Here is a 27,372-nt window from a genome sequence, read left to right on the forward strand (position 1 = left end):
TTTGCACCTACTAAATTTTACTTTTTTGAATTTTGGGGGATCCAAAAACGTTTAAATGTGGATTTAAACATCTTCACATTGCTTCACAAATGTTACCTTTCAAAATCCCTCCTTGATACTTCTGTTATAGGAGAAAGAACTTTAAATCACCTGTATCAATCTATACAATTCTCTTTTTTTCTGGCTTCATTTACCTATGTATGTTTACTTTGAAAAGAGAATCCACAGCTTTATTTTTATAGTATTTTAGAGAAACAACTAGGTGCCTCTGATTCTCAGAGTCTTTTCTTACAGCCCGCAGATAGTTCCTGCAAATGTCATTCAGTTGTTAAAGACAGGACATTAGCAAGTTTAAATGTAGTTGAACCAGATCAAGGTAGTCTGCATACTCCATCGCAGACATTTAAAATTGTGAAAGGAGAACAAAGCAACATTACAGTGGTTCTCTCAGCAGGTGTGTGCCTCAACATGAAATTCAAATTTTGTGCACTTCCAGGAGGCAAAGGGGGGGGTACCTCTCTCCTTGCATGACTGTATGTAATGGAAAAAATATTGGATGCATGTGTGTGCATTCAATAATTTGGAGCTGTGATTTTGCGCACTTTTGCAGGGGGAGCAAGAAAGGAAAATGTGATAGAAAATAGATAAATGCACTTGTGCAGATGAGATGAGCTAGAGGGACGGGCAGAGAGGTAGAGCTAGACAAAAAAGCAAATTAATTTTAAAGAATTCCATGCCCATGGGTATGGATGGGAAAACTTCAGATTTTTAGAAACCAAATCCGAGAGCAAAATACATAGTATGGACACAAAGATGCAAATTGAATAGTGAAAATGTGGACTTTGTGAGTAGGTATTGTAATGTTCCTGCTTATAGTGTAAATATGTTAAGTGCTGTTTATATAGAAGACATATGGTAAGTGGAGTGAAAGAGGAGGGGGGAGTACATGAGCAGTAGAATGCTGGATGATTGGCTGAGCGTTTGAATGGCTGGGAGTATAAATGGAAGAATGACAGTTGAGTCTGGGTGGATGTTGGGAGTGTGGAGAAAGAGGTGTTTGAGGGTGGAGGTCAGGAGTGTGGAGAAAGAGGGAGTTGGAGTTCTGATTAATAATAAGTCAAGTACAAAACAGGAATCGATGAAACCATACGCTTGTGAAACATTCTAAAACTAATCTTGTTATTTCTGATATTTAATAAATACTTATTTGGTTTACCAAAGGCCTGATCCTTGGCTGGGGAATATACAGACCAGAAGGGAGGGCAAGGTAATTACCAAGGCTGAACAGAAACAGTATCTAATGGTGGCAGCAGTGAAGGGAGGAATAATAACAATTCAAGTATCCAGAGCAATCCAGAGTTGTATGTGTTATCTATAAAGATACAAGGGGGTTGGGAACAGCATAAGCACGCAGTCACAAAAGTAACCAGCTAGAGAAAGACTCAGGCAAAGTCTCTGGGAGTATTGGTTATAGGATGTGACTGGTGATGTTGCCTAGCAGGGGGATCTAGTGAGATCTGTGCTAGAGCGGAGTGAGAAACCATATAAAGGACGGTCCGGACTGGTGGTATCTCTGGTGGTGCCTAGTGAAAGGCAGTAGCCACAAGCAGGTGGGAACCTGACAGGGAGAACCAGGGAAGGACGTCACAGTATGGATGAGCCTTATGAGTCTTTTGCCACTTTTGCTCTAGCTCTCTTCTTTTTATATTGTCCTGAGCTCCCCAGAACACAAAGGAACTGATTTGACTCTGCTTATAGAAGTTGGCACTTAGGAGTGATAATGTCAATGGAATCTTGTTTTCTACGGTAGCCAAGGGTGTAGTCGTCCAGAGTCTTGGAGGGGTGGGCTTAGACCCCTTACTTTTTTGGGAGCCAGGCCCAGCTGAGTCTCTTTCTCCAGCATCTTACGAGCCAATCAGTACGAAAGGGGAGTGTTTTAGCCACTGAGAAGAGTCTTCTAACACACGTCCTTGTCCTTTTCTGGTGATTGGAGCCAATCAGAGTGAAAGGATGTGAGTCAGCCACTGAGAAGATTATTTCCTTTTCGTGCTGATTGGCTGCTAGGCACATCTTATGTCGTGGAAGAAGGTGCTTAACAAAAGATCTCATTGTCAACACAGCTGCAAAAAAGGAGGGAGGGAGAAGATGTGGTGTTCTGTTCCTGAAAACAGTTCAGAAATTATAGTTGGTTCAAAATGCAGCAGCCAGAAAGTTAACTGGATATGCGCAGGGAGCATATCATCCTAGTGCTTTATTGACTCCACTGGCTCCCAATTTGTTTCTGGGCCCAATCCAAAGTACTGGTTCTGACCTTTACAGCCCTAAACAGCCTTGGACCAATGTACTTGAGGGGCTGGGACTTCAGTAGGCTTCAGGTGCAGCTGTACTGATGTCCTGGTGCTAGTAGCACAAATACTTCTATTTTAGAGCCTCTGAGAATAATCTTTAAATGTCTTATTTGTATCGCATATGAATTATAGGGATATGTGAAGGGTGTTGTGTTGTTGAACGAAATATATTTATGAAGGATGGGGAACAGACTGAGAAGAAGGTTGCTGGGAAAAGTGTCTTGTAGCTTATATAATTAATAGTGAGAGCCCCTATTTACAGTTTGCATTGTATTTAGTTTTTCCTATTCCCAAATATACATACAGATGTGTTATTTTGATTGTTCAGTGCCAGCTGTGCCCCTTTATACCAGTGAGCCACTGTCCTGCACATATCTATTCAGAAGTAAGCCCTGTTGAATTCATTGGTACTTACTCCCAGGAAAGTGTGTGCAGGCTTTCAGCCTTGAATATTGTTAGTAACATCTGTTTTATTTCTCCTGTAGAAATGCTTGCCTTGGAATGAGAACTAGCAAATTTTAAAAATAATTTGCTGATGATTTCCCTCCTTGCACTTTGTCACTAGGATCTCGTCTTCGTCAAGAAGACTTTCCACCTCGCATTGTAGAGCATCCATCAGATGTGATTGTTTCTAAAGGAGAGCCAACAACTCTGAACTGCAAGGCTGAAGGAAGGCCAACTCCCACTACTGAGTGGTATAAAGATGGAGAGCGTGTGGAGACTGACAAAGATGATCCCCGCTCACACCGCATGCTGCTCCCTAGTGGATCTTTATTTTTCTTACGAATTGTACATGGACGCAGGAGTAAACCAGATGAAGGAAGTTATGTGTGTGTTGCAAGGAACTATCTAGGGGAAGCTGTGAGTCGTAATGCTTCTCTGGAAGTAGCACGTAAGTAACCCCCACACTGTCTAATGTTGTGCAGTTACTTTGATTCACAATAGAGAGAAGGACATTCCTATATACTTAACTTGATATTACCTATAAAGTATACAGGAATGCTGAAAGGAAAGTGTGTTTATCACTCTGACTTTCTATGCACATCTGTTTAGCATAATATCAACACATAAATGCACAATTTCTTCTAAGGTACTTATTTTATGGTTCATGTAATCATGATTGGCACTGCCATGGGAGAAGCCTAATACGTCCTTCAAGTATACTTTTGAAATTACAGCTAAAGTTGGTTTTGCTGTAGCTAATGTTAAAATATTTCTATCATTCAATATATGAGACACTGCCTATTTATTTCTTTTTATCAAGACATCTATTATTTCCAAAAGAACAGTCAACTTCCAGGTTGCTCATGAAACTCCAGAGCCTTCAAATGCATGTACCATAAAGTCAATTCATTGTGGGAGTGGCATGTGACAAGACATAAGGAATAGCTTTTTGAAAAGTTGACATTGAAGGCTTCTATGAGGTTTTGATAGCCACATATTGTATTGACAGAGAACCAGTGCAAGAAAGCAAATCAAGGCAGAATTATTCTATTTGTACACTATAGGTGATTTGATTTTAGGTTGTAATAGATATGTAACATATGCTCTTATTCTCTCTTTAATTCGTTACTTGTAACTAGTTACTTCCAAGCTCTGTACTCTTGCACAAACCAGCTGGAATATAAGAATAAGGATGGACATCCCATTGAAAGCAAATATGTTACTCATCTGCTGAGAGAGTTGCACTGGTTGCTGATTTGCTACCAGGCCAGGTTCATGGTGTTTGTTCACAAAGCCCTAAACAACTTGGGCTACCAAAGGACCATCTGATTCCATATGTTCCACTTTGATAACTGAAATCCTCTGATGAGGCACTTCTGGTGGTTCCCCATGCCTTTGAGGTTACACTAGGGACCAAGCTTTTAGTGTGGCAGGTGCTGCCTTGTGGAACTTCCTGCCAGTAGAGGTTTGGCAGGAACCATTCCTGTTTTCATTCAGATGTGTTCTGAAAACTGTATTGCTTAGGTAGGCCTTTGCAATATGATTTTTTTTCTTTTTAACATAGTAATATTTATTGACGTTTTATTGATGTTTTTAATGTTTATATGGCTACTTTTTGCTGGTGTTGTTTTTACTGGTTGTAAACTGCCTTGATGTACCTTTATGAAAGGGCAGATTATAAATCCTTAAATAAAAATAAATAAATGAGGAATAGTATCCACATCTGGAGGTTTATCCAATTGATACCCACATTTCCTAAAAGCAAGGACATTGTGGAATGTTTCTGAGGGTATTACAGACTGTAGGGCAGAAATGTGGGGAAATCCATGGAAGTAAAGGGCAGGTTTTGCACTGCTCTATTTGCTATGTTGGGGCTGCTTTGTTCCCCATATCATTGGTCTGCAGACAAACAAACGGAGCACAACATAGATTGGGGTATTGTCTCTACACAAGCACTATTTCTTGTGCATTAGATCTTAGGATTCCTTAAAAGCTTAGTGTGAATGCTTGAAATACACTTCTCTTATTATAGTTATGTAGCGTTGCACAGTAACTTCGGGTAGGTTGTCTTTTCATTTATGGCTCAGATAAGTAGCAAATAATGCCAGTTGTAAATTTTATTTGGGCTGAAGAAAAAACATTATTGAGAGATGTTTGATGAAAGGATGCCAACACAAATATTTGTAAAAATACATCTCTGGAAAATAATATTACTATTTGAATATTTAATCACAAGTTTCTGAGGGAGTTAAAACAGTATTTAATTAATTCATGTAATAATAGACTGAAGAATTATTTAGCTCTTTGATCTAGCCTTTCCTATATCATCACATCATAGCAATGGTTTTTTTAAAAAAAGTAAGTGTACTTTATTATATTGAATATAATTGATCTCTTCTCCAGTGACTGCTATGAGTCTCCAGTTACAATATGTCTCTGAAGTTAACTTCTTAACCACTGCAGCTGGTGGTAGGTCATGCATGAACTCAGTCATATTTTTTTAAAAAAAGTCCTTAGGGAGAAAAAAAAATAAAACTAGGTTGCACCATAGATTGTTTCTTTTAAAAGAAAGATCAGATGACATGAAATCCAAGGCTGAAAATATAGAGAGAGTTTTTTAAATGGAATAATATACCTGATATTAGTTTATTTTACCATATTTATACCTTTGAAGTTTCATAGTTGAAAATTTCCTGTTAAACTCATTAGGTCTTAAAGGGAGGATTCCTAGGCTATTTAAATTGAGAGATTCTTTGTCTTAACCTTTAAGACAAACAGTGGTATGTTTGTGTTAGATACTCCATTAAGACTGATGAAATTGAGTTACAAACTTCCAGTTTTGTGCAGAATAAGGATAACAGAGTGCTTCTATCAATAACTTTGGCTTGGATTCAAAGATGGCAACAGGGTTTACCCCCATCCTCTTCATTGCAATGCCATGCACCATCTGCAAAAATCCACTGGGGGGCACGGTTGGAGAATGCTTCAGAACAGTGCCAGATGTGGTGGCATGAGAGGCTGCATCAGGAGTGGGAAAATCGGGAGAAACCTTCTATGGGTAGAAATGCTTTTCCATTCACAAAAGACACATTTAGAACCAAGCCACTGATTTTAGAATAAGTAGATATCATACAGGGAAAGTTGGTTGCTGGACAAAAAACACCCCTCCAAAATAAGAATGAAGGGATTTTTTTCCTTACAAATATGTTGACAACCACCTTGGATTCCTATACCTGACACATTTCTATTCTGGTTAATCCTAATTAGAACAGTTCAGGATTTTGGCAGTAGTAATTAACAGTCTGTACAGCTTCCTCTCCTAGCCACAAGAATTTAAAATAAAGCATTAATACAACAATTTAAAAACAAATTACAATCACAACAGTAAAGTGGATCCTAAAAATACACATCTCAGGTGTCAAAGGCCAGGGTGCATTCAGGATCCTCTGCACTGTTTCAACTCAGCTTGTGACTAGGACAGGTGGAAGGCAAACTATGTGAGCTGAGAATTGAGGGACAGATCCTCCGTGGTATGGTGATCACAGGAGCACAAAATCAACACATTTACTCTCTACATAGGTACAGATAAAATTTAGAAGTGTATTAAATTAATTAAAATAATTGGAGGTAGAGTTACTTAGTTTTATTTATTTATTTATTTATTTATTATATTTCTATACCGCCCAATAGCCGTAGCTCTCTGGGCGGTGCACAACATAAAAACATCCAATATACAAATAAAAACATATATCAACAACTTAACAACAATGTACCAAAAGTAGTAAAACATAATTAAACATATAAACAACTACAATACAAGCCTAAAAAATATTAAATCAGTTAAAAGTATTAAGATGTTAAGATGTTAAGTAATTAAGAGTACTAAAATATTAAGAGCGTAAGTGCAAATGTAGGTGTTACAATAGATGTTAAAAATATTGTTAAAATGTTGTTAAAAAGCCTGGGAGAACAAAAAGGTTTTTACCTGGCGCCGGAAGGACAGCAATGTTAGCGCCAGGCGTACCTCATCAGCGAGAGAGTTCCATAGTTCGGGGGCCACCACAGAGAAAGCCCGTTTTCTTGTTGTCACCTTCTGGGCTTCTCTCTGGGTGGGCCCCCGAAGGAGGCCCTTCGATGTTGAACGCAGAGTACGGGTAGGTTCATATCGGGAGAGGCGTTCCACCAGGTATTGTGGTCCCAAGCCGTGTAAGGCTTTATAAGTCAAAACCAGCACTTTGAATTGAGCCCGGAAGCATATAGGCAGCCAGTGCAAGCGAGCCAGAATCGGAGTTATATGTTCACATCTCCGAGTACCTGTTAACAATCTGGCCGCTGCATTCTGCATGAGCTGCAGCTTCCGAACTGTCTTCAAAGGCAGCCCCACGTAGAGTGCATTGCAGTAGTCCAATTTTGAGGTTACCAGTGCATGGACAACTGAAGCAAGGTTTTCCCTATCCAGATAGGGGCGTAGTTGGGCCACCAACCGAAGTTGATAGAAAGCATTCCGTGCCACCGAGGCTACTTGTGCCTCTATTGACAGGGATGGTTCTAAAAGAATTCCCAAACTATGGACCTGCTCCTTCAGGGGGAGTGCAACCCCGTCCAGAGCAGGTTGAGCCTCTCCCATCTGGTCAGGGGAAGCACCCACTAACAGCATCTCAGTCTTATCTGGATTGAGCTTCAATTTATTCGCTCTCATCCAGTCCATTACTGCAGCCAGGCATCGGTTCAGCACCTTGACAGCCTCACCTTGACAGTTTGGTTTCTGTCCTAGATACTTATGGCAGAATTCAATTAACTTACCCTATCAGCACAAGGATTACTGCTAGCACAATGGGTCTTCCCATCTCCCCCCATCCCATGCTCCCTAAATCTGCTCCAGAGGGTTGGAGGAACCTTTAGAACAGATTTAGGGGGCACACAGTGACAGGAGAGGGGGGGAAGTCCAGTTGCCCTAGTGGTAGTCCTTATGCTGACAGGACCCTGCCTTAGGGCTATGTTGGATACAACCCTTGGAGACAATTAGCTAAAAAAGAATTTACCTAATGAATGAAAAAAGAGGAAAGAGGGCTTGTGGTGCATTATTATTATCGTTGTTGTTGTTATTATTATTATTATGTATTTATGTATGTGTATACTGCCCCATAGCTGAAGCTCTCTGGGCGGTTTACAACAATTAAAAAAATTAAAAACAAATATACAAATATACAAATTTTAAAAAACTTATTTTTTTTAATTGATTGCATTCTACTTTAATTGAAGCCAATTAGTTTGCTTAAACTTTCTCATTCATGTGGTGTTTTTGACTTGCTTTTAGCTTGATTTTGAATAAGCTTGCTGTGCAATCCTTTGCTTATATATTTGGAAGTAAACCAGATGGAGCTCAATAGCACTTGCTGCAAAGTACATCTGCATGGCACTGTAACCTTAATGCAAAATATGGAAAAAAATTCTTTAATTGACTGATAGCATTAGATAAATAATATATTACTAGAAAAGTTGTCAGCAAGGGCTTCTGACTTTTTTTGAACTCCTTTCAGAATTGTACTGTATCACTATTAATGGAAGACATTAAGGCAAATTCCATCAAGTCTCAAGGTTGATCTTGGTGTTATAAACTTCTTTGTCCATATATAAATTACCAACACTACCTAGTGGATTAGGGAGAGGAATATTTACAGGCAGTCATAGAATTAACAGATGTACCATGACTCCATTCAAATTGCTGCTTTCAGATATGTTTTCTTCTGTACAATTGAAGAATATATCAGTGGGCAGATTACATTGTTCCATGAAGAAAAGGAAAAAAAGCAAATATTTTTAAGTTGCCTGATTTTACACTTTGCAAAATAATTTTTGGGGTATGGATTCTTCTTAAACATGTATCAGCCTGCTGAACAGTATATAAGCTGAATTCAACATGTACAGTGTGGCATAGTGGTTAGAGTGTCAGATTTGGACCTGGGAGACCAGGGTTCAAATCGCCACTCAGCCATGAAGCTTGCTGGATACCTTGGGCTAGTCACAATGTCCCAGCCTAACCTACCTCGCAGGATTGCTGAGAGGATAAAGTGGAGAGGGAAGAGAACTAACCATGCCACCTTGAGCTCCTTGTAGAAAAGATGGGATATAAATGTAATAAGTAAATAAATAATATTTACTTTGAATTAGTTTCAAAATATTAACCACTTGTGCGAATAGTTGCTCCCAGAAGTGGCCTATTTATGTGAAAGTGCAATGTCTGACGAACAAAGTAAGATAAGATTACCAATCCCCTTCCATGATTTGAAAAATAAAATCACAATCTCTGACTTTTCAGTTAATGAAAAGTGAAAAACTCACCTAAATTGTTGCTCATATGAGTAAAACATTTACATGAAAAATACTAGTTTGGCCTATTTCAGGATGGAAACAAAAAGTTGTTGCTGTAAAGGAAGTTGTATGTACAGAAATATAAGAGAGAGAAAAAAACTTCAGTAAATGTAGGCTGACATTTACCTGTGAGTTTGCAAAATTCTTTTGTAGCTGTGTTTTGTGATATCACAAAAGCTTGAAAGTAATATCGGCCAGATCTCTGTCTTTAATTTGTTCAGACACATGCAAGTTCTAAGCGTATTCACTTGAAGTAAATCTGGAGAGTAAAAAAACAAGAAAGCAAGCGTATGAGTTGCTTTGAGTTTGGAGAATACAGAAACTAGCAACTAGGCAAAATCAAATAGAAAGGAAAGCGCAAGCATGGGCAAGTCCACGCGATTTAATGGAGGAATCCTTGTTGTTGTTGTTGTTGTTATGTCCCTTCAAGTCGATTACGACGTATGGCAACCCTGTGAATCAGCGACCTCCAAGAGCATCTGTTATAAACCACCCTGTTCAGATCTTGTAAGTTCAGGTCTGTGGTTTCCTTTATGGAATCAATCCATCTCTTGTTTGTTGTTGTTATGTGCCTTCAAGTCGATTACGACTTATGGTGACCCTATGAATCAGCAACCTCCAAGAGCATCTGTCATGAACCACCCTGTTCAGATCTTGTAAGTTCAGGTCTGTGGTTTCCTTTATGAAATCAATCCATCTCTTGTTTGGCCTTCCCCTTTTTCTACTCCATCTCTTGTTTGGCCTTCCTCTTTTTCTACTCCCTTCTGTTTTTCCCAGCATTATTGTCTTTTCTAGTAAATCACGTCTTCTCATTTATGTGTCCAAAGTATGACAGTCCTCCACAGGGTAAATTACAAATAGGGATGCTCCAGACGTTCACCCAAGCCCAGCTCAGGAATAAACTTCCAGGATTCTTAAAAGGCATGACAAAAGAGAACCCTTGTTCAGTTTGGATCAATATGTTAGCCAGGCAAATGATTCTGGGTGTTCTTTCCCTTTTCACAGTGATGTCATGGAAATTTGCCCAAGCCTGTCACGAGAGTAGATTCCAAAGCTCTTAAAAGGGCCCCTTAAAAGAGAAGTGAGTTCTTATTTGGCTTGCATTAATCTCTAAATTGGAGAAAAGTTCCTGGATTACCTTGCTCTTGTCCAGCAGCTGCTAAAGCACCAGACTTATCCTCCTTCACTGCAAGCATGTGGTAGCCATAGTGGAGAACAGGGAGGAGGAAGTTAGTTTTACTTTCTTTCCCTTTCTTCTTTCTTCTGTCATGTTGTGCAGTGCATAATGATGGAAAAAAGCAATTGATCATGTCAAGGGGGTGGTTTGGGGGCTGCGTTTGGGCAAGGAGGGTGGCTTTTTCATTTTCTCAGTTTGGCTCAAGAAATAAAATGTTTTGTTTCAAATTTGTTTTAGAAACAAATTTGTTCATTTCTGGGTGGTTCTGAGGAGAACTGGAAGTTCACCCTTCTCTAATTCCATTATGAAGTGCTCAGAACTGTGAGATATAATTAAATTTTCAGTGATAGATCAAATATTCTTGTTAGGATCTTATTTTCTTTTACAGTTTTAGAAATTCTTACTTAAAAGATGGCTTTCATTTTTAGGAAAAAACATATTGTTTTTATTTAGCCATGATTTATAGGAATTTATAGCATTCGTGTCTGCAACCATTTTAATGGGTTAGGAACAATCTGCATAATCCTTAGTAGGCTACCTGAACCTCTAATTTGCTGAAATCCAGTAGAAACAGTCATATGGCACATTTTGAAGAAGGTGCACAGGTAGGATTTTAGGCCTGCACTTGAAAAGAGTAGAGAGAATATGTATGTCATAGTGCTGGCTGAGAATCTCTCTGTTCCATGTGTAGTTGGTTGCAGCACTAGAGATAGCAGCTGTGGCCCCAGGTGTTAAATATGATACAGTCGCTTGATCTATCGACCACTGTAAGAGTGGGCTCTGGCCTAAATGAAAATTCATGAAAAAATTGATGAAGTCCCCAGATTATTTTTTCCTTTTCCTTTTTCAGTGCTAGGCTAGTGTAGTGAGAAGAGATTAAATGAGGTGTTGAATGCTTTAGCAGCAAGAAGGTTGTGGTTCAAAGGTCAAAAGTCATGAAGAAATGGATCATTTCTCCCCAATCTTGCTTCTGAAAGAAAACACAAGTCACTTATTACCTGGGCTTCATTATTTTTTTTCTTTTTCTATATATTAAAATAAACAGCATCAGTGTACTGTATACATGTTCACCTTTTCCAGAAAAAAGAGGGTTGATACTGACACAAATAATGAACATAACTTTATTTTTAAATTAGGCAGAGATTGAATTATATAGCTGAAGACTGAATTTTGGCCACCATCTTTCAGGATGCCTGCTTGAACTGATTTCGTTAGTTCTCGATCACAGATTACTGAAATAGCAGGCTCTGGACCCCTGTCCAAACAAAATGATCCTGTTGCTTTAAAACCTAAAAGTAAATTGATGTTTTGTGTGTCAGAAAAATAGATTACAGCACTTTACTGAATTTAACAAGAGCATCACTAAAACATAAGCCAAATCTTTTCACACAATATATCTAATCTTGTTTCATGTTCATGTAACAATATAAACATTAGATGGAAAGACATACTAAGTCATATACTGACTAACCATCCTCTAAGAGACCTGATAAAATTTAATTTGATCAAGAGTATATAAAAATCATATTATTATTATTATTATTATTATTATTAGTTGTTTTTGTTATTACTACTACTGTAGTACTAGTACTAGTAGAATAATTAGTATAATTTTATTGTTATTATGTGACAAAACCAATTCCAGTGTGTGTTTATCAGACTGGGGTATATTGGATACTAGCTGCCTAGATGTAGACAATTTTACATCTGTAATTGAAAAAAGACCTATCAAAGTTTAAGGTTTCAAAAGTGTAAGTTAGAACAGGAATTGTAGAAGGAAGCAGTGATTTCACAAGATTCTTCTTTATGCAAGCTGTAGGGTTGCCAGGTTCAGGGCCTGAGACTGATCCTGTATCTTTAGGAGAAGAGAAAGTCAGCCAGCTGCAGGTGTTCTTGCAACACTGTAATGGGAAAAACCACTAGGTGGAATTCTCCCTTCCTCCTGCACAACTTTTAAAGATACAAAAGACTTCTTACAGGCCGGGCCTGGCAACCAAGAGGTCTTCTGTATCTTTAAAGGTTGTGCAGGGGAAGGGAAAATTCCACCTTGTGGTTTTTCCCATTACAGAGTTGCAAGAACACCTGTACTTGGCTGACTTTCTCTTCTCCTAAAGATACAGGATCAGTCTCAGGCCCTGAGCCTGGCAACCCTAGCTGGAGGTGAAGAAGCATGGGAAGTGAAGCAGAACAGGGGTGAGGGTGGATGATGATAATGATTACTACTACTACTACTACTACTACTAATAATAATAATAATAATAAGTTTATATCCTGCTCTTCCCCCCAAAGGAGCCCAGGGTGACAGAGATATGCCTCTAGGGAGTCAGCCGGGTAAACTCTTTGAAGTTTCTAGTGTAGGGAAAATGGTAGATCTAATAAATTTGTGGGGATAGAGAATATGATATGGTTAGAAAAACTGCTTTGGGGTCTGTTTTTATTATCCCTTTTTACATGGCCACCATTTTATTTACTCAGTGAGTAAGAATCCTAATGCCATAATCTGAAGTTACATTATTGCAATGCTTTGGGGAGGAAACAGTTCAGTGGCAGAGCACATGCTTTGCTTGCAGGAAGACCTAGATTCAGTTTCTGCTAGCATCTCTAGGAATCAGGTGTTTTATTTCATTTTTATATTTTCATTTAAAATATTTAAAAAGATTTATATACCATCTTTCAGGACAGTATGCAAATACAGGCATACCCCGCTTTAACATATGCAATGGGACCGGAGCGTGTATGTAAAGTAAAAATGTACTTAAAGTGAAGCACTACTTTTTTTTCACTTATCGTTGCATGTACTGCACTGCAATAGTCATATATGGGCATAACTGATGTAAATAACGCATTTATAACTAAAATAAACATAAAATAAAATAAAGTAAGCTTACCTTTAATGTCAGCTGACAGATGCGAAATGGATGAATGAAAATCTACATGTATTGCAGGAAGGATGAAGGAGAGGGCATATCTTCTACTTCATAAGTCGAGTCATCAAGGGCTAGACGCTTTCTTGCTGGCGACTTGGATGGACTACCTGAAGTAGGAGTAGGGCTTGGGGCTGATGTTGATGGTCTGGGAGATTGACTGGGTGCTGCTGCTGGCCTTTTGAGAAAGTAGGTGTCTATGGAGGTTTGAACTGTAGCTCTTTTCTTTTCCCTGTAGATTTTTGTAACAGGCATAAGCCCCCGAAATGTTTGCATTGACTTTGGAACTTCTTTCAAAGTCCCTATCATGCTTTTCAAAAAGAGCCATGGCGCTATCAAGATGATGGAAAGCTTCCAAGAGAACTTTTGAAGTTAGACCTTCAGGCTGTTCCATGGTCTCATCCTCATCCAGCACATTTTCTTCCTCTGTCTCCTCTTCAAGTTCAAGAAGATCTTCATTCAGTATGGGAATGAAGGGTTCAGTATGGGACACCATAAGTTCAGCAACATCTTCTGCCTCCACTTCCAGCTCTAACTGCCTTGCCATCTCTACAATATTTTCAGTAACATCAGCTACAGGATCTTCAAAGGCTTCGACATCATCAAATAACTGTGGGCATAATTTTTTCCAGGCCCCTTTCATTGTTGTTTCCTTGATGTCATTCCAAGCATCTCTTATAGTTTTGATGCGATCCAAGATGTTGTAGCTTTTCCATAATTTCTTTAGAACTTCTTGCCCTGTCCCCTCTTCATTTTCTATTGCTGCAATATACTTGCTGAAGGTTCTTTTCAAGTAGTTCAGCTTGAAGGTGGCTATGACACATTGATCCATGGGCTGCAGGAGTGAGGTGGTATTCGGTGGTAGGAATTCTACTCGAATGTTAGGGTTCAGTTCATCTAACGTTCAAGGGTGGCCAGGAGCATTGTCTACAAGAAGCAAAATTTTAAAAGGGATATTGTTGTCCCTGCAATAGGCTTTCACCTCTGGTACAAAGCAGGTGTCAAACCAATCTTCAAAAACAGCTGCAGTCACCCATGCTTTTCTATTAGACCTCCAGTGCACTGGAAGTCTAGTTTTAAAGTATTTCTTTAAAGCTCTAGGGTTTTCCCAACGATAAATTCGCATAGGCTTTAGTTTCAAGGTACCAGAGGCATTGCCACCTAACAGAAGGGTTATTCTTTCTTTAGCTGGCTTGTAGCCTGGCAATGTTTTCTCCTTTCTGGCGATGAAGGTTCTTGCAGGCATCTTTTTCCAGAACAGCCCAGTCTCATCCACATTAAAAATTTGTTCTTTGGAGTAGCCTCCCTCTTCAATAATTTTGGCAAGGTTGCGTGGATAGCTTTCTGCAGCCTCAGTATCTGCAGCAGCTGCCTCTCCTTGCACTCTGATGTTATTTATGTAGGTTAGACCTCTTCTTGAACCTGTCAAACCATCCACGACTTGCAACAAATTCGGCATCCATCGCTGCCTCATCTTTCTTAGCCTTCAGGTCATTGAATAGGTTTAAGGCCTTACTTTGAATCATTGCCTGGCTTACAGGAACCTGGCGTGCAGTCTGATTTTCTATCCAAAGTATTAAGAGTCTCTCCATATCTGCAACTAGGCTATCCCTTTTTCTAATTTTTGTTGTGTTCACTGGCGTAGCACTCTTAACTTCCATAAAAAAATTTCTTTGCTTCTCATGACTGTGCTAACTGTCTTTCAAGTGAAGCCTAGCCTTCGGCCTGTCTCAGCTTGAGAAACACCTTCATCAGACAGTTTAATCATTTTAAGCTTCATATCTAAGGTGATAGATTTACGACTTTTCTTTGTATCTGCCATTATGTACTGTACTGTAATACTGTACAGTACTGAAGGCAGGGGAAAACAATACCAATACACACACCCCACGAACACACACTATTGGGAGTCACAAGCCAGCAGTGGCAAAAGCCAGAACCAATGATGGGCAGAGACAGAGGAAAAAAGCAGGAAAGGAAGATGGGACAATGGAGAGGTATAAAATGGGACAATGGAGAGGTATAAAATGAAATCAGGGTGATCTAAAGAATTTTTATTTATTATTTATTATTTTATTTTTTTATCACAAACAATTACAGTAAAGCAGATGGGACAATGCAGAGGGAGAGGTATAAAATGGGACAGTAAAATGAAATCAGGGGGATCTAAAATGAAATCAGGGGGATCTAAAGAGCACGAGGTCCCCCCCCCCCCCACACACACACAGCCACCACCGGCCTAGGCTGGGGCAGGCAGAGCTCCAATCGCTCTTTACAGTACTGTACTTAAATGTAAAATAAAATGTAAATGATTACAGTCTCCAAGGCAGCAGCCGCTCAGATTGCTAGATCGCTCCGCTCACTCAGATCGCTCCGCTCACTCAGATCGCTAAGAAGACGACGCTTCGCAACGCACGTGGCACGCGGCACGCAAGTTCCGTCAGTGTCCGTTATTGCGAAGCACGTACTCTAAAGTGCGGTATGGTGGAGTATGGAGCATGTACGTTATAGCGAGGCAACATTAAGTGAAGCGACGTTAAGTGGGGTATGCCTGTATATACTAAAATGTGTTAACAGAAGAAATATATTAAAATACAATATAAGTATACAAAACTTGGACAATAAAAATGACTTTGCCTGAAAGGAAGTAATGCCGATAACAATATTAGCACCAGGTTGGCCAGCCTGGAAAAGAGAATTCCGAAAATGGGGCACTACCACTGAGAAGGTTCTCTTTCTCTCTCTGGCCACCATCTATCCTTCCTTAGACAGTGGAGGCACCTGGAAAAGAGCCTCTGAAAATGATGTCAATACATAGGTAGATTGGTGTGGTAGCAGGGTTTTTTCAGTTATGTGGGCCCTAAGCAGTGGTGTGCTGGTAAATGTTTAACAACAGGCTCTCCAGAAAAAGAGCATATTTTATTTATTTATTTATTGTATTTCTATACCGCCCCATAGCTGAAGCTCTCTGGGCGGTTTACAGTAACATTCATTTTAACATTTACAGTTAAGGTTAGCTAAATAAAAAGAATCAGCTGATCATAAACCAGGAATACACTTCTCCCTACTTCCTTTGTTAGAAATACATTCAGCTGTAAAACGGAGAGTCCCACCACACACATACACAGATGATAAAAAAGCCACACCCAGTTGTCAGTAGATATGAAACTGGCTTCTGGCTCCATGAGGCAGATGCTGCTGTGGAGAACAGTCCTTGAATTGCACCATCTGCACAGATGGCAACAAGATTTAGAATTTGGCTTTTTTTTAATGTTCAAAATAATTTTTCTGTTGTCGTCATGGTCAGGAAGATGTTCCTCTGCTGCGGCCCATGAATTCCAGCCCTTCAATGGGTATGTCTTTCTCCTTAATAGCTTTCTGGGTGCACAGTTGGTAGCGCTTGAAGAGCTGGGTGCAGGGCTTGCCTCCACTGCTGTCGCCACCCTTCAGGAACTTCTCGGCAAACCAGCGGTTGAAGCACTGGTCGTACTCCCGCTTCATCTCTGTGCAGGCCTCACCCAAACTGTTCATGGTGGTACCCATAGACTTTTTTTGAGCCAGTGGGCACATTTGGAATTTTGGAGAAAGAGTTATGGGCGCCAGTCATAAAATGGCTGTCATGGGGATGTGACAGAACACAAATGGCTGCAACAGCAATGTGGGCAGAGTTGCAGATACAGCACAGTCCAAACAAACACATGTCAAGTACTGAGAACTAGTCCAGGGCTGCATTCATTCACACTGTACATTCATTCCACTATTGTTCCACTTTAAACATGACTTCCCCCAAAGTATGCTGGAACTGTAGTTTGTGAAGGGTGCTGAGAGTTGTTAGGAAATTCCTAATCCCTTCACAAAGCTAAAATGATGAAACTGAGGTTATCATACTTTGGACACATAATGAGAAGACATGATTCATTAGAAAAGATAATAATGCTGCGAAAAACAGAAGGAAGTAGAAAAAGAGGAAGATCAAACAAGAGATGGATTGATTCCATAAAGGAAGCCACAGACCTGAACTTACAAGATCTGAACAGGGTGGTTCATGACAGATGCTCTTGGAGGTTGCTGATTCATAGGGTCACCATAAGTCGTAGTCGACTCGGAGGCACATAACAATACCTGGGCTAAGCAGAACGCAGAATTCCCCTCTAGAGACAATCTGGTCCAACTATTAGGAAGAGTGATACTATTACAAAGGTAGTAAACTGGTATTTATTGTTAAATCTCATTTGCCTTGAAGCAAGAGAAAGAGAATTAGATTCTCTGGCTCAGGTACAGAAACATCTTAGGTCAGTCCTCCTTGGAGATGGAGACTCTGACCACACACTTCCAGTCACTAACACTGGAGAAGTGCAACCTGGTTAATGATTTTATTACCTTTATTTTTTTGCCTTCACAACAACACAGTGCTTAAAAGATTGGGTTTTGTCACTAAGGCTGCAATCCAGTAAACATCTACTCAGAAGTAAGCTCCATTGGGTTCAATGGGACTTACTCTCAGGTAAGTATGTATTGGATTGCAGCCTCAGCTGTGACTGCAAAGAGCAGGTACACAAAATAAGCAAAAAAAGTGAACCAGTTTTCTTAAGTTTGTGGGAGGGGGAGCACTGAGGCGAACTTATGACAAGGAACGTTTTTTTAAAAACTGCTGGTGTAAAACGCAAGGTGTAAAACAACCACACTTGGCGCTGCTTGCAAGGACGAGAGAAAGAAAAAGAGGTGGCTACTCACTGTGTACTCCTGCACTTGGCTGGGGAAGTTCTGCCCGTGGATGGTCATCTTGTCTGCGTCCATCCCTTCAGAGCCGCCTCGTTGGAGCCCCCTCTGGCAATGGCAGCCGCCGCCCCAACTCTTCCTGCTTCCAAGGCGACAGGCAGGGGACTATGGCCGGGGGAGGGCGGTTGCGGCGGCGGCGGCGCTCGATGCTCCCGACCCCTGACACGAGGGGAGATAGGGTGCAGGGGGAGGCGGGAGAGGCCCGGATGCAATGCGCCGCTAACGACAGCAACAGGGAACGGCTGTTGACGCCGCCTCTGAGCTTCCCTTGCAGCGGGTCTGTCACACTGTCCTGTGGCTGAGGGGGCGGATCCGAGAGACCGCCCAATCTCTCTCTCTCTCTCTCTCTCTCTCTCTCTCTCTCTCTCTCTCTCTCTCTCTCTCTCTCTCTCTCTCTCTCTCTCTCTCTCTCTCTCTCTCTCTCTCTCTCTCTCTCTCTCTCTCTCTCTCTCTCTCTCTCTCTCTCTCTCTCTCTCTCTCTCTCTCTCTCTCTCTCTCTCTCTCTCTCTCTCTCTCTCTCTCTCTCTCTCTCTCTCTCTCTCTCTCTCTCTCTCTCTCTCTCTCTCTCTCTCTCTCTCTCTCTCTCTCTCTCTCTCTCTCTCTCTCTCTCTCTCTCTCTCTCTCTCTCTCTCTCTCTCTCTCTCTCTCTCTCTCTCTCTCTCTCTCTCTCTCTCTCTCTCAGCTTACTAACAGGCAGGATCCGTCCTCTTAACAACCGGCTTGCAAAATTCCCCAAAGTTTAACAATCGGCTCTTGCGAGCCAGTACGAGCCGGCTCCAGCACACCACTGGCCCTAAGCCATATATGGGTTTAAAAGGAATCACCAGTACTTTGGATATGATATGAAAGAACTCTGCCCTGGTATCTTGGAGAGCCACTGCCAGTCAGAGTAGACAATATTATGCCAAATGAGCAAAGTGGTGCTCATCCTCTGTGGAATGGGTGGATATTTTAATATATTTTATATATTTTATACTGGTATAGTTTTATTGAATATCTTATGCTGATAAAAAAAACCATTCTGTAGTGACTTCCAAAAGTAAGAATGTACTCCTAGCCTCATACGGACAACAAAAACAAACAATAAACCCCCCAAAGAATTGTGATTTGGCTTCAGGTGAGACATCAGATATATAGTCGTACTTCCCTTGTACTTTGGAGGCCAGATTTCCTATTTCTGAACATCCATTATTACCCACTGAGTGAATGTAAAATCGTGCGGCCTAATGTTGAGTAGGCTCTTGACTTGCTTTATATTATATTAGCTACCGGGCCAAGTTCAAGATTCTGGTATTGGTGTACAACGCCCTATACAGCTTTGGACCAGGATACCTGAAAGATTGTCTTATCCCTTATGTACCCTGTTGATCACTGTGCTCTGCAGGTGAGGGCCTCCTGCAGATATCATTTTATTTATTTATTTATTTATTAGATTTTTATACCGCCCCATAGCCGAAGCTCTCTGGGCGGTTCACAACATGTAAACATCCAAACAATTAAAACATTATTAAAACAACTAAAAATGCAGAAAAATTATACCAAAAACCCAAACATAATTAAACACATAGATGAGTACAAAACTCAATACTAAAATATTAACTGTTAAAAAAGTATTAAACTGGTTAAGATGTGAAGATGTGAAGATGTTAAATATTAAAATAATTATATATTAAATGTTAAAATGTTAAAATGTTAAAATGCCTGGGAGAAGAGGAAGGTTTTTACCTGACGCCGAAAAGATAGTAACGTTGGCACCAGGCGTACCTCATCAGGGAGAGAATTCCATAGTTCGGGGGCCACCACTGAAAAGGCCCTTTTTCTTGTTGTCACCTTCCGGGCTTCTCTCTGGGTCGGCACCCGGAGGAGGGCCTTTGATGTTTATTGCAGCGTACGGGTAGGTTCGTATCGAGAGAGGCGTTCCAACAGGTATTGTGGTCCCAGGCCGTGTAAGGCTTTATAGGTTAAAACCAGCACCTTGAATCGAGCCCGGAAGCATATAGGCAGCCAGTGCAAGCGGGCCAGAATCAGTGTTATATGATCGGACCTCCGAGTCCCTGTTAACATTCTGGCCGCTGCATTTTGCACTAGCTGTAGCTTCCGGACCGTCTTCAAAGGCATCTTATCATCTTATCAGGAGGTCTGTTCTGCACAACATAGGAAGCGGACTGTTAGTGCTGAGGCACCTACCCTTTGGAATTCCCTCCGCTTAAATATTACACAGGCACCATCTGTGTTAACTTTTCAGCACCTATTGAAGACTTTTCTCTTTCATCAAGCCTTTTAAGTAGAGACCTTATCCCAGTTTGCATCTGTTGGAATTGCATTTTAAGATGTTTCTAAAGCTTTTAAAAGTTTTTAAAGATGTTTGGTTTTAATATATTTTAAAGTCTGTTTTTAAAATGTTTTAGAGTGTTTTTAGTGTTTTATTTGCCACCCTGGGCTTCTTCTGGAAGAAAGCGTGGGATATAAATTTAATAAATAAATAATAAATAAATAATAAATAATAATAAAAGAATGTTTCTTGAAAACATGCTATATTAGAGCTTCACATATTACCATGCAAGTAGACTTGAACCTTGGGAGAAATTTTCCATAGCTGCCATACTTCTTCAGTAAAGTGAAGCCATGCTTTGATACCCTGATGATAATGATAATTAGTAATTTATCCTCTTAATAAACTATTTTTCATCAGTGGGCTTAAATTGGTCCCATTCTATGTCACTGATATTTAGTTAAAAAGAATCTTTACTCCACTACATATTTTGGATTTTTTTATGTTTAACCATGTTGCACATTACAGCAAAGACTGTTATATCTAGGTAACGATGTAATTTTCTGTAATATTTGAAGGCAGGAGACACACATGCAGACATATCCTCTTCACACTTTGTAGAAAAGATATGGTTGACATGCTGTGTGGAATTCTACTTTTATACAATTGGAAATCTATTAATATATATGTATTCCACTTGTGAAAGTATTAAAAGCTACGCATCATCCAGTGCGCTATATATCATTTTTGTTCTATTAGTCTTCTATTTTGCAAAGGTTAATTTCTGTTGATTTCTGTTACTTGTACTCCTGGCATGCTCAATATTTTTCTAATTTTACTCAGCTGAGAAAATAGCATAGCCGATCAAGATAGCACATCATATTATTTAACATATTTGCATTTCCACACCTTTGTTCTTTCTGTATAGAAACCTGCAAGTGCTATTTGAATATTAATTAAAATGCTGGCTGTTGTTGGCATGTGTTTCAGATATGTTGTACAATTTGTGATGGCAGATGAGATTAAATAAATAATTTGAAGCAGCACTCCAGATCATTTACAAATGCTGCATTATCTAAATACTAACAAAGCACATTGGACTCCTAGTTATCAGAAACCATTGGGGTAAAGTTGGTGACATTAATGGGACTGCATTATTAGTAGTTCGTTTTGTTTAGAGAAAGGAAAATTCTGTCCCTTTTTTTAATCAAGAGATTAAAACTTCTTTTCTGTTGAAGGGAGTCACTTTGTAATATTTGAGGCTGAATAATGAAATATCTGGTGCCTGTTCAGAATTTAGAGTGATATGAGACAATGGTTTCAGTTTAGTAAGTAGCAGGCAGATACCTGAGTTATAAAAAGCATTGGTGCTGTTACCATGACTTTTATAGATATCTTTGACAGTATTCTCTTAAATGGGTAGAATTGCTGGTTTCTTATATTTTTGTCTCTAAATGCTCTGGTACTGGCATGTCCAAGTAGAAACAATGGTCTTGGTACATTAACAACTATTCATAATAAATTCTGCCCTCATCTTGCTTGGATATTTTCTTCTTCTTCTTTGGGTGTAATGAACACAGAGAAAAATAGCAGCATTAAAGTCATCGGGACTAATGTGATGACTGTCCTATTGAATTCAAAAAGGTGGTTAAATCTGGTTTGCTTTTAACAACTTTACCATATTACCTTTTGAAGTATAGAAATGTTGATGTGTCTAGAGAAAAGCACCAAATATCACCCCATGCAGATGTGGAACAAATGAAAATGATGACATATTTCAGAGACTATATAATAGTGGTTCCCAAATTCCCTCTTCCACCGGACCACTTGAAAATTGCTGAGGGTCTTGGTGGACCACATAATAATTTTTTTGCCTGTTGTAACAATTGTAATGAACTGTGCCAGATGTTTTATGATTTTTAATTGTATTGTTACAGACATGCTATGGAGAACCTGAATGAAACTTGTGGACCACCTGAATGAAAATTCACTGGTGGTCTGCAGACCACAGTTTTGGGAACTCCTTTTATATAGCATATGATAGTTATCTAATCTGCGAGGTTGGCATGGATATCAGTGGTCTGCCTGTCTCTGTCCATTAGAATCTGCAGTTTATGCAGAACCTAAGCTATGTTGCTGTGTGTGTGGAGGGCGCTTAAACTTCCAGTGTTAAAGCTGGATCAGTCAGCACCCCTAGACCATGGGTCTATCTCAAACAGACTGGACGACACCTCCTTAGACAGACAAGCTGTCTACCAACAGAACCTATGTCTTGTCAGGCTTAACCTTTAGTTTTTTGGTCGATTCTGGTGCCATCAGACAATAAAGCTGTAAGCTTGCAATGTTTGCAATACTGTTTAATAATGAATGGCTGTGTTTGGATGTAAGGCTAAGCCACCAGTAATATATATTGAGAGACAGAGAGAAAAGCAGGAAACCATGGACCAGCTGGCTTAGCATTACATCTGTAGCAGCACTCATGGATTGTTTCAGTAAAAAATAAAATCACGAATGGGAAGTCAAGGACAAATCTTGGCTTCACATTCGAAGCAGGAAACCATTGGCTGCTGGGACCTACCCATCTGGTCTCCACTATGCCTTCTCCCCACCCCTGACTCTCCCCTGCTGCAGTTAAGCATCAAAAAAACTTCTATTAGAGTCAATATTTTCCCTCAAGCCTGAAAAGAGGGGTGTTATGTTAGGCAATAGCAGCTGGGGAAGGAAGGGTTAACCTTCCAAGACGCTGTGCACTTCCTGCCAAAAATAGTTCTCTGGATTAGCTTCAGTAGAAGGGATTTTATTATTATTATTATTATTATTATTATTATTATTATTATTATTATTATTATTATTTTAAGCCTAATTGCCATGTAGCAGATATTTGGGCATGTGCGTTGCTATGTACAAAGGGGTGGGTTACAATTCTCCACTCCTAGCACTGTGCCTCCCCTCCCAACCACCCCGCACACTACAATTATGCTTGAAAAAAAGCCATCTATTGGCTCAAGTAGACTTTTTTTGTCTAATTCTTATAGATCCTGACAAGTGCAGTTGAGGAGGGGTTAATCCTTCCCCTCAAACTGCAATCTTTAACAAGATCATTCCCTTCCTGCAAATAGGCTTGAAATGCTTTTTGAAATCTAATTGTTGGGGCGACGGAAAGAGTGAATATTATTGTATCCTTGATGTGCGTAGTTTATATATCCGGAAGCCCACTTTGGCCACATCCATTTTTTTCTTGGCCAGGCCCTGGGTTAAAGAAACCATTTTTTGTTATTTACCAGTATGTCTGAGTCTGAACATAGTTAATATGTTGAAAATTTAAGCCTGACTTGCTGAGGAGTCATGAAATACAAAAATCTCGGGATCATGTGAATGATTTACTATATTGAATTATCTCATCCCTAAAGCTTCCCTCAGGATGAATAGAACTTCATGGTGAACAAAATTGAAAGGTGGAAATTCAGATTTGAAAGTTTCAATTTTACCTGCCAATGCAAACTTTGTAGAGGTGGCTATCAAACCAATAATTATGAATTACCAAATGCTACTTTTGAATTTTGGGCATTATTCAACTAAACTCTTCAGCTAGTGGAACAACTTCAACTAGTACAAGGTGATTTTGCCCCCCTCCTCCCCCTGTGCATGCCCTACATTGTCCCCAAATCTGCTTTGGAGGGTTAGGGGAACCCCCAGAACAGATTTAGGAGGTGCAACAAAAAGAAGTAGTCACTGGTCTAATTAAGGATTTTGTCATTCCTTTTCGTTTCCCTCTGATTGAGATGGAAACCAATGTACATGTTAAAATGTCACACTTAAAAAAGAAACCAGGACTTACCTATCTCCAAGAGTCTGATATCGAGTATGAGAGTATTTTGGGCAGTTTGAACCTTTAAAGCAGTTTTTCCTATTATATTATCTTGCATCAATTTATTGCCCCCCCTATTTTCTATCTTACTGAAACACATTTATTATGCAACCATGAGAGTGGCTTTATATTATAGCCAGCATGAATTTTTCACATTCCACAATGTTAAATTGAAAATACCCCCGTGCCATACTGCTACTTCCCATAAGCTCATTTCAAAACAAAACCTTACAAAATTTATAGTCCTGAACTCAGGTACACTTGCTTAATAACCCTCTCAATTTTCATGGTGATACATAAAACAGTCAGAGAGAATTGAGAGTTCAAAGTGTAAAAACAGAGAGAGAAAAACCAGGCCCCTTTTGGACTTTTTTCTGTCAGAGTTCTCATAATTTGTTGAAAGTAATTAAAACTCAGCCATGTTCACAGAGTACCTGTAATCCTATTACTGACCTTGCCCCATACTCTGACCTTCATCTTCTGCAGTTTAAAAGTTAAAAAAAATGCCTAGCTGATTTTTAATTAATTTAAGAAATTTAGCATTGAACTCAATGATAAGGCCGGGCATGCTCAGTAAGAACCAACTGTCAGTGTTCTAAAAGCCAGACTCACAGCTTCTGGGTTTGCCTAATCAGGGGACCACATCCACACCAGACCCTTATTTTACTTTAGACAGTTATGGCTTCCCCAAAGAATCCTGGGAAGTGTAGTTTGTAAAGCGTGCTGAGATTAGACTTATTCCCCTGACAGAGCTTTCCCATGACTCAATGGCCTGTCCTAGGAAAAAGATTCCTCATTCCTGCAGTAGGCTTGACTACCTCAAAGGTTACAAAAAAGTGAATGATGGCCACAACTCTGATGGCCTTATCAACAAACAGAGTAGTTGAAGCTGTTCCTGTCCCCAGCTGCATATTTTGGTTCCAGCTGTGACATCCATGCATGAATACTGCAAAACTATTGACAGCCTGGGAATCACAGAATTCTATCACAGATGTAAGACCCATAAGTTAACACAAATGATATTGTATTGCTATTTGTGCAATACATCATGCCAGAAAATTATTCAAAATTGGGAAATCTTTTATTTGCAAAAACCATGAAATAAGTAACACATTTACATTATACAATGACCAAACTATTTTACATCATGCATATCTTTTTACAGTGTTCTACTGTTACATCATTAATGATTGTTAATATGTTTAGAGGTTCTCTTATATTTACCTTCATTATACTGGAGTTCAAGTAACATTTTTTAATCACAATGGTGCTTCTTTGCTATAAACTCATTATGGTTGATTTACTACAGATTTAAATAGGGCTATATTTCCAGATACAATTTAAATGGGATATATTATCCAGAAAAAAGTTTTCTTTAAAGTACATCTGATTTCAAACATACCCTTTACCAGAATTGGTTTGGAAAACGTTGGAAAATCATACAAAATGCTGCTTTGTATCTTTTTTTCTTTTCAGCTAAGGAATTTTCCTTTGGCAAGTGGCAACGATGTTTGCTATAAAACAATCTGTGTCAAAATGAACCAAAATATTGGGGAAGTTAAGGGCAAGCTGAGGGAATGCTCTTATTTCAATATATGTGGTATCAACAGTAGAAATAAAGAAAAATCAGTGCGTATGTCAGCTATTCATTCCTTCATCACCTATCCTAGAGTCCTCAGTTGAGTTGACCTCTGAAGTGTTTGGTGTGGTGAGTGATGTAGTTAATGAGATCCAGTGACACTGTGACCCCGACCCCTTGTGGCCTTAGCTCTCCTCATCCATCTTCTTAGCCCCACAGGCTGTGAGGCACTGTATGGAAACAGGATTAAACAAGTGTGAATAAACAAGTTCAAGAGCTTTCTGTCATGGCTGCCAACACAGGACAGCATTAAAGTGACACATTAATATCTCAGAACTGCAGGATTATTGGTGTGTTATCTTGGAGAATAAACTACTTTTTCACTGTTTTCATCACAGTACTTCAATAGTGTATGGAAGATAGTTGAGGTAGCTGTGGGACTTGGCTAACATTAATTTTTATTCATGCATGTGTCACATTTCATACTGTAACAGGTAACATCATTCAAGATTTGATCCAGACAAGTGCGGAGAACCTGCGTCTTCTAGTAACAGTACTTGGTAATTCATATTAACCTCAAGGCATATACATCTTGCTTGATTTGTGCTTGTTAAAGATTTGGGAAGAAAATGTTACTGATTTTTTTCCAATATAGGGAAAACTTTACAGAAATTCATCTATGCTGTTTGGGTTACGTCCCTTATAATTAATGCAAGATTTTCTAATATGATATTTTTATCTGTATATTTTGGAAAGTAAAGATATTAAGATAAGGTACTCTGTCAGGCTTCTGTGTTCGGTTATAGTGCAGGTAATGTCTGCCCTCTGTTTGACAAGACCTTCCATTTACCCCATGGCTGTTTTTGATAAGTTGACCAGTCGATGATTAAACATATTTATTTAGTTCAGTGGGTCAGAGCTTTTCTGACAGATAGAAAATTACTGATGGATTATCAGTTTCAGCATCTCTGACGTCTGGCCTTGGCATAGTCCATCATCTCTGAATTCATAACACATATGCTAGGACAATAACATGCTCAGTTACCTGTGTGATCATAGATCTGGATATTGGAAACATTTTCAATTAATAGGACAGATTTCACAGAAATTAGAATCTTATCAGCATTTATAGTTCTAAAATACTTTTTAGAAATTTCAAAGAACTGTTGCATTTGAGATTGAATCTGGCCTTTAGGTGCCAAACTTTAATATATTCAGAGTCTATGAATATTAATTTCAGATTTAGATTCTTTCCCATTCTGGTAAGAACTTGGAATAGAAACAAAATTGCTTATCAAAAATGTTTTATGTCCACATTAATTCATATTTACAACATTTTAAAATAGTAGACTGCAATCTTTTACTCACTTCCATGGGAGGAAGTAAGTGGGACTTACTTCTGCATAGATATATGCATAGGCTTGTGCTATAACTGAAACAAAAAACATATATGTCTGGAGCAATAAGGATTACATTTAGATCTGGAAGTATAATGGATGCTCTACTGAGTGTGAATTTCTACTTTAGGAAAAATATTAAGCATGTTTTTCCAACTTTTATTCTTGAACAATTAGTCATATCTGAAATGGAAAAACAAAATATGAAATCA

At 39.3% G+C, this 27,372-nt stretch overlaps 2 protein-coding genes across 14 annotated transcripts in view; one reads left to right on the forward strand and one right to left on the reverse strand.

Moving 5' to 3' along the window:
* ROBO2 (roundabout guidance receptor 2) overlaps window positions 1-27,372 on the forward strand; it is an 863,595-nt gene that overhangs the window by 78,777 nt on the left and 757,446 nt on the right. For all 13 annotated transcript variants that reach the window (XM_061627931.1, XM_061627933.1, XM_061627938.1 and 10 more), the window contains exon 2: window positions 2,914-3,240. In XM_061627931.1, the coding sequence (XP_061483915.1) occupies window positions 2,914-3,240 (327 nt within the window). The remainder of the gene's footprint in view (window positions 1-2,913; window positions 3,241-27,372) is intronic.
* LOC133385737 (TP53-regulated inhibitor of apoptosis 1-like) lies at window positions 16,569-16,796 on the reverse strand. Its single transcript, XM_061629325.1, has one exon. The coding sequence runs from the start codon at window positions 16,794-16,796 to the stop codon at window positions 16,569-16,571; it is 228 nt and encodes a 75-aa protein (XP_061485309.1).

Source organism: Rhineura floridana, chromosome 5 (genome assembly GCF_030035675.1).
Source record: "Rhineura floridana isolate rRhiFlo1 chromosome 5, rRhiFlo1.hap2, whole genome shotgun sequence".
NCBI classification, from domain to species: Eukaryota; Metazoa; Chordata; class Lepidosauria; order Squamata; family Rhineuridae; genus Rhineura; species Rhineura floridana.

Bases quoted from the DNA above. Each gene is read 5' to 3' on its own strand.
- LOC133385737 (XM_061629325.1), bottom strand. From the start codon at position 16,796: ATGAACAGTTTGGGTGAGGCCTGCACAGAGATGAAGCGGGAGTACGAC.